This window comes from Carcharhinus amblyrhynchos, chromosome 2 (genome assembly GCF_965287045.1).
Source record: "Carcharhinus amblyrhynchos chromosome 2, sCarAmb.v2.hapA, whole genome shotgun sequence".
NCBI lineage: Eukaryota > Metazoa > Chordata > Chondrichthyes > Carcharhiniformes > Carcharhinidae > Carcharhinus > Carcharhinus amblyrhynchos.
The window spans coordinates 120106991-120121856 of NC_137325.1; the positions used below are offsets into that span (position 1 = coordinate 120106991).

The following is a 14866-nucleotide window of genomic DNA, read 5'->3' on the forward strand; positions in this document are numbered from 1 at the left end:
ATATAGACTCATCGATTTGTACATTGTTAGTTACAGATCTTGGGTGTTCGGAATAAGGGTTTATCCATCAACAAAACAGCTAAAGGCGACCCTTATAAAATCTTGGCCAAAAGATTCAAACAGGACATACCAGAAACATGAATTACAAATGTACGTTGGATTATATTCAGGGCCAGAATGGCATAGCTCAGGCACTACAAAATGCCATCTAGGGTTCCAAAATGGAAACTAATATAAACAGGAAAATCAGAATAGATGTAGCTGCTTATAAACTGCTATTATCAAGGGCTTGTTGCTACGTCTGCAAATTCTAGCCTTCACATCAATGACTTTTTTTTTAATTATAAAGCAGATAGTTTTAATCAGCAAAACATCAACCTGAGAGAGATAGGCACAAACCATACAAAATTGCTTACTTACACCAGCAGATTTATCATGACATTTTTCAGTGCAGGAAAGACAGTGTGATGTTTTTGTGTGGAAGTGGGGGATGGATGCACATCTTCAATGAACAACACTGTTACCTCATGAAGAAATCACCAAAGTATTTTCCAAAAATCAAAAGGCAACAGTATATTTCTCATTGCAAGGTTCATAAATAAGCACCAAAGTTACAAATCAAATATCAACATAATGTGGAAAAGCAACTATTTATTTTTTATCCTTTATCATTTTAGAATTTTGAATAATAAATACTTAAAAGCTTTCGTTCAATCTTGTCTTTTGTGCATTTTCCTTTTACTCTCTTGCTATAATTACAGGACATCAGCTAATATACACTAAACACATTTTTGCTTTCTTAAAAGTTAGCTCAGAAAAAGCTGGAGTTCATAATTGATGCTGTTCTAAAGATGTAAACAAAAACATATTCTGATTATTCCTAAAATTGTTCCCATGGGTTTTGTTTAGTAATTTATCATTTCAACGGGTAGAATGAAATGCAAGTCCTGGCACTCAGTGACTGGCCTTGCGTCAGACATGAAAAACTGTGGAAGTTGTAGGTGTGTGGCTAGATCCTGGCAAACAGAGGCCTCAACGCAAATCTCTTTCGTTAATTTTGCTGGATCTGGGCATAAATGCTTAGGATTCTCAAACTGGCAAAGGTCTCCTGTAAATTTACTAATTTTATACCTAGTTACAGATTTTATTTAAGCAGCAAGTACTAAATTCAGTGAAGAATTTAGGATGGCAGCTAAATGATTTTCAAAACCAAAAACTGGTGTGTTACTTGAATGGTTACTTTTGATTTATAGCTTTGGAAGTTTGTGATTGGTTATTTTTAATCCCTCATCAGTACGTTTCCTATATTTTCAGCTGTTATTTGTTGTCTTCTAAATATGAAATCTGTATCGATTAAGTATAAGGTCTGGTGTCTGAAAAGATTTCCTTGCAGAAATGTTAATGCCTTCAGCTTACCTGTTTGTGAACCTTTGTGAGCTGTTCAAGGTTGTTCTCGAGAAAGGAGATCTTTTGCTTCTGTGCAGCACTGCCACCAGTGTCATCAGAATCCATTTCTGCACTCTAGGAAAAAATATCATATTGAGCAATGATAAAGATTTACAGCTTCAAGGCATTCAAACATTGAGTTGGAACTTATTACTGTAAGACACAGTACAAGTAAATGTCAACAAGCAGATCAGGCCAGAATTATTTTTTTCTCCAGTGACTGGAATGTAATTTTTTAGACAAGTCAATTAAGTAAAATACCTGGATAGGCAAAGGCTTTTCACATTTATAACTGAATGCTGGTAATAGTGTGTACTGTTCAACCTGTGTGTGTAGATTTATTTTTCAAATACTCCCAGTTGTAGTATTACATAACTGTATACTAACCATAGCACAGAATCAAGACATTCTGCCTAACTGATCTATGCCAGTAATTTTACTCCACAAGCCTCCTCCCACCCCTCTTCACCTAATACCATCAGCTTATTACTGCGAATATTCAGTTTCATGGCGCTTGTGTCTTAGAATATAAAAATAATTCTTAACTTATAATTAATATAACTAAAGTTATAACTGTTGACAATGCACAAACTCAAAGTAAACAAGCTGGGGAACAAGTCAGACAAGAAGAGCTATAAAACAGCAGGCAGACAGACTTAATGTATGACCCAACTAAAAACAAAAACTGGCCCTTCCAGTTACTAAGGAAATAAAAATGGAACCAGAGATTTAGAAACCAAAACTTCTGAACAGACTGAAATTGGTTCAGGCTTTATGAAGGGAACTGATGTTTGCAGTTTTCAGCTCACTGAGAAATCAGCCAGAGAGTAAAATGACAGCTAACAGACCTTCACTGTAAACTGAGTAAAAATCTAACTTCATCATTCATTGTGTTGATTGCAGGCGAGGCTTAATTTTGGTTTGAATTTTGTGAGGAAGTAGAAGCTGGAGGGAAGGGAGGATTGGTAAGGAGCTCTTTCAGAAGGCTGGTGCAGGCTTGATGGGTAGAATGTCCTCCTTCTATTAGGAAAGTAACCAGACTAAGGAATTAAGGCATCCAAAGTTGAGGTCATAAACATGTACTTCTGAAAATAGCTGGAGCTGAAAAGGACTGTGGCATACTTGGGTGATTCTTGTAGAAGTAAATAACCTTCTACAGTACTTCTACAGTACTGAATAAAAACTGACATAGGACACCTAGTGGTATAAAGTATTGTAGCAGTCATATTACATAAGATATTGAAAAACGGCCATGTTCCACACAAGAGAGCAGGTAGTAAATTATCTTAGGGCAATTATGATTTGCTAATATTTCATAATTCCTAAAGATAAAAAGAATCAGCAAATTCAATTACGAATTTTAAATCGTACTGAGATATCTCTAACAGATTTAAATTTATTTTTAAGCTTGAAACCAGTCACTAGGCTTCATATCTTTCATCCTTTTCAAGGTTTATTTAGAAATTCTAAGAGTTAAAAGGCAGTAGCTATGCTGCTGCAGCTACTATCAATAAAGGTTGTGCAAAATCTAGATAAATCATTTTAAACCAATGAACTGGATATAATAAACAATGCCATGCAGGGTTACTACGTGGATTTAAATTTATGAAATAACAAATAAAACTTCCTGGGGATCTCAGTGATATAATGCGTTAGGCAGCAGACTCTCAGTCCTGGAGCATGTGTTTAAAGCAGCTTAGACTGATGGACTGACGCTGTCTTCTTTTGCTGGAAAAAAGGTCAACATTCCACTAGCTTGGAGGGCCTTAAAACAATTCTTAGTGGACTTGGGTCCAACAGTGTTCATTGTCCATTGTGCCAATATACATCCACAGTATTTTGCTTTTATTATTCATGCTGAAACTGGGTGCTCGAAACAGAGACTGTCCCATTCCCAGATCAAGTTGTCTTGTTTTGACCAAAGTTTACAAACATGTCAAAAGAAAAAATTTCTAGACAGCACTCAAAATTAAGGATGCAAAGCCACTAACAGAACTCTTGTAATCCACAGACAACATTACTGGTTTCACATTTACTGTAGGTTTTGAGAAGTTATTGGTGTATTAAAAAATCTGTACTTTGTCACAGGCACCTCGGGTTCTTGTGCATGAGTTGCAAAAACCCAGCCTGCAGGTGCAGCAGGTGGTCAGGAAGGCGAATGGGATGCTGGCCTTCATAGCGAGGGGGATTGAATATAAAAGTAGGGAGGTCTTGCTGCAGCTGTATAGGGCACTGGTGAGGCCGCAGCTGGAGTACTGTGTGCAGTTTTGGTCGCCGCACTTACGCAAGGATATTTTGGCCTTGGAGGGAGTGCAGAGGAGGTTTACTAGGCTGATACCGGAGTTGAGGGGGTTGAGCTATGAGGAGAGGCTGAATAAACTAGGCTTGTACTCGTTAGAGTTTAGAAGAATGAGGGGAGATCTCATTGAGACATATAAGATGATGAATGGGATGGATAGGATAGAGGTGGAGAGACTCTTCCTGCTCAGAAAGGACAGTAGGACTAGGGGGCACAGCCTCAAGATAAAGGGGGGGCGGTTTAGAATGGAGTTGAGGAAGAACTTCTTCACTCAAAGGGTGGTGAATCTCTGGAATTCTCTGCCCGTTGAAGTGGTGGAGGCTGCCTCGCTAAATATTTTTAAGACGCGGGTTGATGGGTTTTTGATAAGAGAGGGGATTAAGGGTTATGGGGAGAGGGCGGGAAAGTGGAACTGAGCCACGACATATCAGCCATGTTCTTATTGAATGGCGGGGCAGGCTCAAAGGGCTAGATGGCCTACTCCTGCTCCTATTTCTTATGTTCTTATGTCAGACATTACTGTATTCAGGCTGGCTGCTGCATTACCTAATAACATTAACTAATTCAAAAATAATTAATTGTAGGTTAAGCACGTCAGATGTCTAGAAGACATGATAAAACATATAAATGCAAGATCTTTTTCTTAAGACTACCACAGAAGCTAATTCTAGTAAACATGCTTCAATAGTACATGTTTACTGATCCAAATTCAAATCGCCAACAAACAAATACGGTCAAGCTCTCTTCTACCTTTTTTTTTTCCATATTGAACAGAGCCAAAACATCATAATTCTGGTAGCTGTGACATGGTTTCCACCATGTTCCAATATGTATATGACATTACTTGGCAGCAAGAACACTATTTACATACCTTTTTAACTCTGGTCGCCAAGTCTTGAACAAACAACTTTCGAAGGTTATGGAGTGTCTGCAGTTCTTTTGCCTACAGAAATTAAAATAGAACAGGGATTAATTTTTGCACATTTATGAATGGATTCTATAAAAATCTTAAATCCAAACTCAATGTTTTCAATTTCACTTACCACTGTCTCTTCCAGTCCTTTGAGGTCTTGTCTTGCTTGTTCTCGTCGATCCTGCATTATACTAAATGACAACAGATTGTATTATTTAGAATGGTATATTTACACCAAGTGAAATATTACATGCACTACCAATGATTTTGAAATAAATACAAAACAGGCGGGATTTTCTGCACAACCCACAGCAACGAAGGCGGCTTGCCATTAGCTGGTGGCAGGATCATCTGGTCCTGCCGTTGTCAACTGGTATCCCATTGAATGCACCCCTCGCTACCAGGCAAACCCATGGCTGGACCCGAACATCCTGCTGGTGGGAACAGCCAGAAAATTCTGGCCAAAATTCCTGCTCCATTAAACAGGAAAACGTTTGAGCTAGTGTACTGATTAAAACTTGTCCTAAAATAATTTTGCTTCAACACCACAGTTTTAACCTTAAAAATAATTTTACAAAGTTTATTAAAACTTTAAAAGTCTTGCAATTAAGACACACACAAAACCACATATTACTTACGTCAGTTCATGTAATTTGCGGCTTTTATCCTGATCCACAGCTTTCAGCTTTTCGTGTTCTACATGTAGACGCTCTTGTTCCAGCATCATTTTCTGATTTTGGCTAAAACAAACACAGCATCTTTTGTTTTAAGCTGTAAATATTACCATTTTAAAACCAAACCACATCCAGTACAGTAGTAACACCACCCAGCAAATCCTTTGAACACCAAATACACAGGGAAATCATCAGTTTCTGTCAACAGTTCAGCACTGGGGCCAGGACACTAAATTTGAGCCTTGTGTTCAATTCTCAGCCAGCATACTATGTAATTCTAGAGCATAAAGCACTCTGATGCAAGAACTGATCATTAACTTATTTCGCCAGTACAATATTTTAAAAAAAGATACACCCAGAGAATAGCAAATCTTACTTAATGAAGCTTGAAACGTTTGAACAGTTGTTGGGGGTCAAATATTATGCTAAAGATTTCAAACTGGATCCCTTGTTTTTTGAAAATATTAAAGATCCGTTTTAATCATTGAGCCAAATGTCACGGATCATAAGAAATCAAAACGAAATTGATGTACTGTACAAGTGGTCAGATATTTCTTCCAAAAGAAAGACAAAATATTTATGAATTCAAGTATTATACTTAAAAAACATACTCTTGAAGGTCGGTAATGAGCTTTTCTTTCTTTTCAATCTCATCCCTCAAACTACTGATCTGCTTCTGATGAGCTTCACGGTGGCTCTGCATTTGTTGCTCTACAGCTTGCTGTGGACAAATGAGAAATATTATACGTCAGTTTGAACCACGAACAATCTATAAAACATTTTACTATACAGTGAAATGTTACATGCATGTCATAAATTAATATACAGTCCTACTCAGCAATCACTTAAAGCATCAGGACAAAATATAAAAGAATTCATATGGACAGTACCAATGGATAGAGTTACCTTCACTTCATTTGCAGTCTGCACTTTGTTCAAGTGCTCCTTTTCCATTTCATGTACTTTTTCTGTAAATTCATAAAAGATAATCATTTATTGTCTATAAAATCTCAACTAACAAAATCTGCATTACTTAACAGAACATAAACTATTTAAAAAAATTAAACGTTTACTTTCAGGTCTATTTTCTCCATGCTGTCAAATTTTAAGAATTCCTGGCTTTGATCCCTTGGCAAACTGCAATAGTTTATTAAAACAAAAGCAAAATATTGCAGATGCTTGACATCTGAAATACAAACAGAAAATGCTGGGAAAATTCAGCAGGTCTGGCAACATCTGTGGAGAAGAAACAGAGCTAATCTTGTGCGATTAATCGGAACTTGTTCTGAAGAATCAAACTGCACTTAATTTTGAAGTGGACTCGAAACCTTAACATTGTTTCTCCCTTCCACAGATGCTGCTAAACCTGCTGAGTTTGCCAGCATTTTCTGTTATTATGTGCCTACAACAGCCATGCTGAGATAGAAGCTAGGTCAGAAAACTATCTCAAAGGGCATTTTTTGGCTTGGTGAAGCCCAAATCATAACTGCACCCAGCTGAAGACATTTGTTTGAGATGTTGCCAGATCCATCTATCTCCTTTGCTAAACTTCACTGGCCATACCAATCAGTTTATCCCACCACCTATAATTGTGAATGACTGCAGTACCTGGCAGACCCCACTGCTGAGATGATTTGCAGAATAGAACTCGTCACCTTCTCTTTAGCATCTCCTCTCCTTCATATAACGACTCTTGCAAGCAGGTAGCCATTTTGCCCCCAATCTGGCCTGCAGCAAAATGGCTCAAGGCTAGGTGGTGCCAGCAAATTGGCATTGATCAGTACTGTGGAATTATGCTCTCCAAATACACCCACCCATCTCAGTCCTCATCTTGCATCTAGGTGAAAATGCTGCTGCATTTTACTCTTCTTTCCTCAATTCAAAATTCTGCCTCTACAATTTCAGACAATACAACTCCTCCAAATTTATAGAACAAACACCTTGTCTTTGCAATTGCAAAGGTAACTGGTGAATAAAAGAAAATAATAGATGCATCTAAACACTGCATTAGAACATTTCTATAAATTACAATCCTTGTTAGAGAAATACATATCAGCAAAAATACTACATGTCCATGAAAACCTACACTTCTCCACAGCGTTATGAATCTTGAACATACCTTGTGTCTGAAGCTTGACCAAGTCTTCATTGAGTGAATCAACAGATTCTTCCAGATGTCTCTTTTTGTGTTCTACGTTCTGCAGATACTCTGTGAGTGACTTGATCTTTGCCTCATGCTAAAATCATTGATGAAGAAAAACGAAGCTATGGTTTAACTAGAATGAAATAGAATCTGCTCTTCCCCTCTCCGCACTCGTCCCCTATGTAAACAAAGATTCTGGTACAAATTTAGGTGGCCTTTTCTTTAGATATTTCTATTAAATGATAAACAGGTTAAAGTGGCAATCTAGGTTATTTCTAATTGTTAGGCTTTTGCCTTTTGCAGTTTTATTACAATGAATCAGAATCCCTCCAGTACAGGAGGCCATCATTTGGTCCATTGAGCCTGCACCAACAACAATCCCACCCAGGCCCTATCCCCTTAACCCCATGTACTTATCCTCTAACATAAAGGGGCAATTGAACATGGCTAATCAATAAAACCAACACATCTAGGGTGGAGGAGGAAACTGGAACACTCAGGGGAAACCCATGCAGACACAGGGAGAACGTGCAAACTCAACATGGTCACGTGAGGCTGGAATTGAACCCGGGTCCCTGATGTTGTGAGGCAGCAGTGCTAAACACTATGCCGTCCATACTGAATTACTATATATGCAGAGGAGGCAGGAAAAACCTTGGAGGTAGAGCAGTTAGTATATACAGCAACAATCTAAATAGAAACAGTAACCTGCAGGCAGCTTTAATGAAAAATTTTAAATACTGTGTATTGACTGTTTTGTACAGAACAGATTTTTAGTCTTGAGGTGACAGCAGATATAGGAATGCTTGTACAATTGCTACCAATTCAATGGTTCATGTACTAGGACAGCACTTATAACTTAATTTCCTCCTAAATGCCACAGTGAACTTTACTGTGACTCAGTGCAACAATATGGTTTACTAGCTCAGCTCTAGTTTTACGTCAATCATGGTGACATCATGTAGATTAACATAACCGTGGAACATATAACCTGACTGAATGGAGATGGAATAAAAAGCACAAATAACTCTAGCAATGCGAACCTTAAATCAATATCAATGTTGTCCATGGGTCAATCAAATGCATCAAAATGACTGTGGGCTAAAAATGCTGAGTTGAGATATTTATTCAGCCTTTTGAATTATGTTGAAAAATAAAGCCTTTGCAAATTTACGAAGTGGATTTCAAAATCCATTTAATGGTTTAATTTTCAGATGTGGGGCATTTCAACTGACAACTTTCCAGATGGGAGGAAAGCACAGATCATCAACTTTCAGCATGCATCAAGCTAAGATTGAAGGTCCACCAGCAGTCACTCAGTGGAGGGGGTTTCCAAGAGGGGAAAGGGAGGTCACAATCATAAAATCTTTATGGCACAGAAAGAAGCCATTCAGCCCATTGAGTCCATGTCTCCTTTTCAATGGGCAATTCAGTCAGTCTCATTCCACACACCTCTCATCCCTATAGCCTGGCAAGTTTATTTCCCCTCTCGAGCCAAACTAACTCCCTTTTGAAATCACTGATCCTCTACATTTCTACCAGCCTTGTAAGTGGTGAATTCAAAGTTATTACTACTTGCTGCATAAAAACATTCTGTCTCAGATCTCCTGATGGGAGGAAAGTTGTGATTTTCTTCATAATTTACAGGAAGACTCCGCTCTTTGTTCCCACAATCTTCTTAATTTACTCAAAAGACCTCTTTGAACTTTCCAAAGACTACAAACCAGTTTCAGGCTGGCAGCAAAGCCACTGTAACTGTCAAGTCCTGGTAAAAATACCATTGCAATGTTATCGCTGCAAAGGGAATATCAGTTTTGATAAATGTAAGATGATCCTGCTGTTTTAGACAGGCACCCATCTGCCTGTCGAGTACAGAAGGTCAAGCTCCACATAGAACTAATACTAACCTCTTATCATCCGAATGACTGTACCCATTAAGCTCCTTCCCAACGTTTGATATATTGGTCCACTCAGTGGGCAGCCCATTTCCAGCTTTCATCAGAACAGGTTATGTACAATGACATCTTACTTTAGATAAGCACTTGAAACACCATAGCATACAAAGCTACGGACTAAGCATGGAAAATGGGATTAGAATAGATAAGTCCCCCGCTCGTTGGGATCCCCAGTTTTAAACTTACTTATTGGATAGTTACCTAGGAAACACTGGACAGAAAAATCCCCGTCTAACTCCTGGGTAACTATACAACCGACCTTCCCGCACAAACCTTCACTGACTATCCTGAGCATTTCCCCCCCCACACCCGCCCTCCCACGCTGACCAAAACCTACCACCTGATTCTACTCCTCCAACTTACCCTGACCAGATCTGACTATGTTGGCTCCATCACGCAAGCTGATCCCCAAGCCCCTAGTCTACCCCAACTACACCGCCCCCCCCAACCCAAATCATTCTCTCACTCTCACCATTTATTCAAGGCACTCATACACTAACATGGGTACTGGCCTTTTAATGCGTTAATGAACATTTACCAGAATACATTAGTTAGTGCTATTACAAGGGGAGTGATTTGCCTTCCCCAAGCAACCCAGTGGTTCAAGGAAGCAGCTGGTTTCAAAGTACACTTCACAATTCTGAAGAAGCCAGGTTCAGAAGTCCCAGCCAGAAAGGCGGCACTCTGACATGTGGCAGTGAAGTAGGAGTAGCGTGGAAATCTGAATGTGACTTCCACTCCTCAGAAGGTTCGGGCTAATGCCACTTTATGATTGATTGTAACTTGTTTGAAATTACATGCGCCCAACATATGGTAGAACCCAAAGTTTCCAGCCCTTATTTGAAAAGTAAACGCAGGGAAACGAGGCAGGGTAACAAAGGGATAACGAATATTAGTCAGTTTATTCAAATACTTGACTCCTAATATGCCCTGTGAATCATGACAACATGTTTACATCGATCTTTCCAAATCGAAACCAGTTTTACAAAATTAAGTTTTGGCTCTGATGGAAACATAGTGAAAAGGTTCACTTTTCAAATTATTGAGCAAGCTGGTCAGAGCTTTGTAGGATTTGTTGGAGCTCTGCATGATAATGTGCTTCAGGTTGAAACTGTAACTAGCAGAATAATAAAATTAGACAACCAACTTTAGATTATTACATCAATTACCTGGGAAACGCGAAGTTGACAAGCTGCCAGTTCCTTCTCATTCTCTTCTAACTTCTGATTACTCTCGACCTGTGTGCTTTCCAACTGCTTGCAGCGTTTCACCATGGTTTTCACTTCAGATTTCATTTTACTAATGTACAGTCGTGCAACTGTAAATTCCTCATCTAGGAGGCCACTTCCCTCAGGCTGCAAAGTAGTAAATTTATATTCATGTAAGTTGTCACAATATCAGTGCTGTTTTCAGACAAACACTGAATACATTTGAGTTCGCTTTTCTTTAATAACCAATGGGAATTATTGAAACGCAAAGTTCAGCAAGGTGTAGCTGAAATTATTCTCTGCCTGCTACACCACTTACAGCAACTTGCATTACTACAACACTTAACTTCATAAAGCAACACAGCGCACTTGTGCATTAACAGTATCCCACAAATACTGACACCAAGTCAAGAAATGTGACCAGAAGTTTGATCAAAAAGGGTAAGTTTTTAAAAAGGAACATCTTAAAAGGAGGTGAAGAGATTGAGGGAGCGAACTCTGGAGCTTTTACCAGGTCACCAATGGTAGAACAATGAAAATCAGGACGTACAGACCAGAATTTGAGGAGAGCAGAAATGGTGACAGATTGTATGACTGTACAAGGTTATCCAATATAATTGCTGAAAGAGCTACACGAGCTATTTACATCTTGTGGCAATTCCTGCTTACTAAAGCAGGTTCTTTTCAATGCTAACATTCTTGGTGTTTCAGCAGCAATTCACCCCAAACACCAAAAGTTTACTAATTAAGTTCATCGGGGCTTATAGCACTGAGATGGTGTTTTACTAAATTTTAATGCTAAAACACTGTGGCTCAGTCTGTGGAGTGTTTATTTTCCTGTCATCTTACAAACATACCAAAAAATAAGATGGCTCATTTATTAAACACAGAGTGCAGAACTTCATGGTAAACTATTCAGTGATTCACTCAAGGCAAACATTCTGATGCTCCATTCTTGCCAGAAAAGAAACTCATCACTGCTTTCCAAAAAAATGGCTATCCAGATGAAGGCGGCTAGATGATACCAGATGGTTAATGAAGTCTAAAATTTGCAAATGGATTTTTTAAAACCCAGATGGTTCCTTTTTCAGAAACCATTGGTTCAGAAACCAATGAAATGAGTGCATAATTTCAAAATTCATTCACAGCATCCAACCTTCAGTTTCATCACCTCTGGCTACTCTCTCAATTTTACATTCTAAATGTACTGCAAGATCTCTTTGATAACAGAAAGCACGAAGCCTAAACACGCTCACAGTAATCAAATATTTATAATCTTTTAGATAACCTACCTTTTGGCACCCTTAAGTGACAAATTGAGACAAAATTCTCAGCACTAAAGAGTCATCCTAAAAACAGGAACCTGTGCCAAAAGGTATGTTACAATTTTCAACCCCAAAAGTTTCGAACAGCGGTTGAATTGAAGATCAAAATCTGTTAACTATCTCATCTATAATCTAGCAACAGGCCCAGATGCCGTAACTAGAAAATCTACACTTCCAAGGACGTATAGACTGTGCCCTTTGTCAATATTGACTGAGCTCCAGTATTACAAGAATCTCAAAAATGCCCAATTCTCCTCCAGATCTAGCGGCAGCCATGGAAAACAACTTCACATGAGGATTTAGCATCACCAACTATGGGAAAGACACTTAAACGGTGAAGGAGGATGGCACATATGACTACATAGGCCTTGACAAAAACAATGATGCTATTGTAAAGGGCAGCAATAATCAAGACCAACTGAAGTAAAAAAGCAAGCCTGTTTTACGATTTAAGACTCAATGTCCAACAGCAACAAGATAATGTCACAGACTCTTAGAGGCAAGAATGAGCAAAAAAAACTTTTTTGTTTATATCCAATTCAATCCAAAGTCCAATTCAAAATCTCAGCAAGTGAGACATTCCAAATCCAAGTTGACAAGACAGGCAAGCCACTTCCTGTCTTGGGCTTGATCTACATGATCCAAGCTGATTGGAGCAGGCAATGCACCTCCTCCAAGGCTTGATCTCATCTGCAGCTTAGCCAAAAGGCCGAGATGCCACTTTAAAAAATTGCTTCAAATGAAGCCTCAGTGAAACTGCATGAGTACTGCACAGCAAAACTACAATTGATCTTAGCCAAAAGGCCAGGAAGTGGAGTGGGCAGAATTTTTTTTTAATACTTTATTCCAATTCAATCCAATCAAATTCAATTCAGTCTCAACAAGTTGAGACATTCCCAATCCAAGCTGACAAGACAGGGCTCTCACCTCCTGTTTTGGGCTTGATCTACATGATCCAAGCTGATTGGAGTAGGTGTAGCTCCTTCTCCAAGGGTTGATCTCATTTGCATCTTAGCCAAAAGGCCGAGATGCCACTTTAAAAAATTGCTTCAAATGAAGCTAAAATGTAACCCAATGACTTCAACTAAGCGCAGCATGTCAACACCACACCTGATCCTAGCCAAAAGGCCGAGAAGCGAATGCACCAGCGAAGTCACTCAACTGCTTCTACTGGATGTGGGCAAAAAATTTGCTCCAGATGACCAGCACAATATTTTTGCAGCGGTTTGTCGGAACAATTTAAAAATGTTTTTTCAAGATTCTATGCTTACTTTAACATCATTGTTACCAACTGCAATTCCAATTTCTGCAAGATCTTTTAATAATGATGTCATCATCTCAGTCACTCGTTTCTTCTGATGATTGGTCATTTCTTTCAGTTTTTGCAGCTCTGCATCGATGGATGTTAATGTGGCCTGAGACAACAGAATTTAAAGCAATCGTCTTAAAATATTTATTAACAGTTTGAATAAATAAGCTAACCATTTAGGCTATAAATTAGAATCAGAGATTCAAACCAGGAACAACTAAATGTTGCTTTGGCACATAAAAATGGTACAAGCTCATGTTAATTCACGTGAGGGCTGCTTGGAGAGAAACACCATTTTGATATCCTACAAGTTTTGTTAAAAATATTCAGCATGGAAACACCACCTTTAAACCATTAACAGCACCAAGATCTTCTCATGGAAGTTACCTATGACCTTTTAACAAAGTGTACAATTTTGAGATCGTATCTGGAGCAATTTCTTACCGACTTTTGACCCAGTTCGTCGCTTAGTAACTCAAATTCCCTTGTCTTGTCCTCCACTTCTTGTGATTTCTGGTCATAGTTAACTGCAAGTTCTTCCAAGGCTTGCAGCACCTCCTTCACTTCCTCTTTGGAGGCATCATTCTCAGCTTGCAGGCGATTTAGTTCTGACTGCATATTATCTTGGTCTCGTCTGGTGGATGCCAGAAGCTACAAAAAGGTGGAAAATCAGGACCATGTACATGAAAGTACTTTTTTCCCCCCGCATGTTGCCCGCAGTATTGTAAACAAGTTTCATGCTCAATGTTATTTTTGAAAAGGACCAATTATGTCTACACTACTTCAGTCATTTTATTCCCAAAGATCAAGAAATGCCTTAAATGATGCATTTAATATTGTTGCTCATATCTATGGATGAAACATAGAAAATAGGAGCAGGTGGTGGCCATTTGGCCCTTCGAACCTGCTCCACCATACATTATGATCATGGCTGATTTATGCTATTGAGTCGCACATCCTGCTTTCTCCCCATAACCTTTGATCCCATTCGCCCCAAGTGCTATATCCAGCTGCCTCTTGAATACATTCAATGTTTTGGCATCAACTACTTCCCGTGGTGATGAATTCCACAGGCTCACCAGTCTTTGGGTGAAGAAATGTCTCCCTCATCTCTATCCTAAATGGTCTACCCCGAATCCTCAGACTGTGACCCCTGATTCTGGACTCCCCACCATCGGGAACATGCTCCCTGCATTTACCCTGTGTAGTCCTGTTAGAATTTTATAAGTCTCTGAGATCCCCCCCTCATTTGTCTGAACTCCAGCAAAAACAATCCTAAACTAGTCATCTCTCCTCATACATTAGTGCCACCTTCCCTGGAATCAGGCTGGTAAACCTTCAAGGGAGTGCAAACATCTTGCAGTCCCTTGAGAGCAAGAACATCTTTCCTCAGAAAGGAGACCAGAACTGCACACAATATTCTTGGTGTGGCCTCACCAAGGCCCTACATAATTGCAACAACACATCCCTGCTCCTGAACTTGAAACTTCTTGTAATGAAGGCCGACATACCATTGCTTTCTTTCCTGCCTGCAGCACCTGCATGGTTACCTTCAGCAACTGGTGCACAAGGACATTCAGGTCCCTCCGTGCAC

The 14866-nt window shown here is 39.1% G+C and overlaps 1 protein-coding gene across 1 annotated transcript in view; it reads right to left on the minus strand.

Moving 5' to 3' along the window:
* Window positions 1–14866, minus strand: part of LOC145358223 (kinesin-1 heavy chain) — a 122305-nt gene that overhangs the window by 23403 nt on the left and 84036 nt on the right. The window contains exons 14-23 of the mRNA XM_080212059.1: window positions 13717–13923; window positions 13235–13378; window positions 10600–10785; window positions 7452–7569; window positions 6239–6300; window positions 5944–6053; window positions 5297–5398; window positions 4789–4849; window positions 4617–4688; window positions 1417–1521 (exon numbers count right to left, since the gene is read on the minus strand). Of these exons, the coding sequence (XP_080068185.1) occupies window positions 1417–1521; window positions 4617–4688; window positions 4789–4849; window positions 5297–5398; window positions 5944–6053; window positions 6239–6300; window positions 7452–7569; window positions 10600–10785; window positions 13235–13378; window positions 13717–13923 (1167 nt within the window). The remainder of the gene's footprint in view (window positions 1–1416; window positions 1522–4616; window positions 4689–4788; window positions 4850–5296; window positions 5399–5943; window positions 6054–6238; window positions 6301–7451; window positions 7570–10599; window positions 10786–13234; window positions 13379–13716; window positions 13924–14866) is intronic.